Source organism: Lactuca serriola, chromosome 9, assembly GCF_051521515.1.
Source record: "Lactuca serriola cultivar US96UC23 chromosome 9, Lser_US96UC23_V15, whole genome shotgun sequence".
In the NCBI taxonomy this organism is placed as follows: domain Eukaryota; kingdom Viridiplantae; phylum Streptophyta; class Magnoliopsida; order Asterales; family Asteraceae; genus Lactuca; species Lactuca serriola.
Window position 1 is genome coordinate 101,183,289 of NC_136416.1, and position 2,146 is coordinate 101,185,434.

General features: G+C 38.6%; 1 protein-coding gene across 1 annotated transcript; it reads left to right on the forward strand.

The window, feature by feature from the left end:
• The first annotated feature begins 1,573 nt into the window (after positions 1-1,573).
• On the forward strand, positions 1,574-2,146 carry LOC145075989 (secreted RxLR effector protein 161-like). Its single transcript, XM_079022029.1, has one exon. The coding sequence runs from the start codon at positions 1,574-1,576 to the stop codon at positions 2,144-2,146; it is 573 nt and encodes a 190-aa protein (XP_078878155.1).

Here is a 2,146-nt window from a genome sequence, read left to right on the forward strand (position 1 = left end):
ATCACATTATTTCAGCAGATGATCGGATCATTAATGTATCTAACATCGAGTCATCCTGATATAATGTTTGTTGTCTGTTGTTGTGCTAGGTTTCAGGTGAATCCCCGTGAACCACATATGGTAGTTGTGAAGAACATATTCAGATACCTTAAAAGAACAACATCACTCGGAATTTTCTATCCCTCAAATTCGGGATTCTTCGTGAAAGCGTATTCGGATGCTGACCTTGGTGGTTGTGGCCTTGATCGGAAGAGCACATCAGGTGGATGTCAATTTGTGGATGGCAAGATTGTCAGCTGGCAATCTAGGAAACAAACTTGTGTGTCATTATCCATAGAAGAAGCCGAATATATTGTAGCAACTTTATGTACATCTCAAGTAGTGTCGATTCAGAATCAATTGCGGGACTACATAATCAACATGAAGAGAATTCCCCGATACTGTGACTCCGAAAGTGCTATCAGAATATGCCATAATCCGGTGCAACATTTAAAAACGAAGCATATGCTCATCGAGTCCGGGTCCTCCGACTCGTCGAGTAGGTCCATTAATATGTATATAATGCTTTAAAACTTGTACCTGGGAGTCAGGGTGTTACAAAGTTGTTGCTGAAATTGCTCCCATTTATGATCAAAACTTCCCTCCATTAACAAAGTCGACCAAAGATCATCAAAAATCCCAAGTGATCGGAGACACATTCTCGGGGGTTCTTACACGTGCACAACAAAAAGTGAAACAAAATGCTTTATTTTTAAAATTAGAATTTTGCATGTTTAATTCTTTTGTTTCTAAAATCGAACCTAAAATCGTTAATGTTGTGCTTGATCATGCATATTCGCTTTAGGCGATGCAAGAGGAGCTAAATGAGTTTGAAAGGAATAAAGTGTGGAGATTGGTTCCCATTCTAGACAATGCTTTGGTTGTTGGTATAAAGTGGGTGTTCAGAAATAAAATGGATAAGGAAGGAAACGTCATTCGAAACACAGCACATCTAGTTGTTAAAGGCTATTGCCAAGAGGAAGGCATTGACTACGAAGAGACGTTCGCTCCGGTGGCAATACTTGAATCGGTTTGGATCTTTCTAGCACACGTCGCTCACAAAAAATTTGAAGTCTATCAAATGGATGTGAAGTGCGCATTTCTAAATGTCAAACTCGAAGAAATAGTCTATATAGAATAACCACCAGGTTTCGTTAATGATAATTACCCAAATCATTGTTACATTTTGGATAAGGCAGTGTATGGTCTGAAACAGGCCCCTCATGCATGGTATGAAACTCTGACTCGTTTTCTAAAACAATCAAAATTTAAACAAGGTTCGGTTGATCCAACCTTCTTTTGCAAGAAAGATGGTGACCATTTAATGATCGTTCAGATGTATGTTGATGACGTTATTTTCAGATCCACTAATCCTAGATTAACAACTGAATTCCAAAACTTAATGGAAAGTAAATTTTAAATGAGTTCAATGGGTCCAATTAACTTTTTCCTTGGTTTAAACATTAGATAAAGTTCAGAAGGCATTTTTATCAACCAAGAAGCTTACACGAAGATTTTGCTTGCAAAATTTGGAATGGTGGGTGATTCAAAGGTCAAGGTTCCTATGGAAATCAAAACGAAACTTACCCCGTCCTTGGACAAGCTAGCAGCAGATATCAAATTATTTCAGCAGATGATCGGATCATTAATGTATCTAACATCGAGTCATCCTGATATAATGTTTGTTGCCTGTTGTTGTGCTAGGTTTCAGGTGAATCCCCGTGAACCACATATGGTAGTTGTGAAGAACATATTCAGATACCTCAAAAGAACAACATCACTCGGAATTTTCTATCCCTCAAATTTGGGATTCTTCGTGAAAGCATATTCGGATGCTGACCTTGGTGGTTGTGGCCTTGATCGGAAGAGCACATTAGGTGGATGTCAATTTGTGGATGGCAAGATTGTCAGCTGGCAATCTAGGAAACAAACTTGTGTGTCATTATCCATAGAAGAAGCCGAATATATTGCAGCGACTTTATGTACATCTCAAGTAGTGTCGATTCAGAATCAATTGCGGGACTACAGAATCAACATGAAGAGAATTCCCTTATACTGTGACTCCGAAAGTGCTATCAGAATATGCCATAATCCGGTGCAACATTAA

Excerpts from the sequence above, each read along its gene's own strand:
- LOC145075989 (XM_079022029.1), top strand. The coding sequence starts at position 1,574 with ATGGTGGGTGATTCAAAGGTCAAGGTTCCTATGGAAATCAAAACGAAA.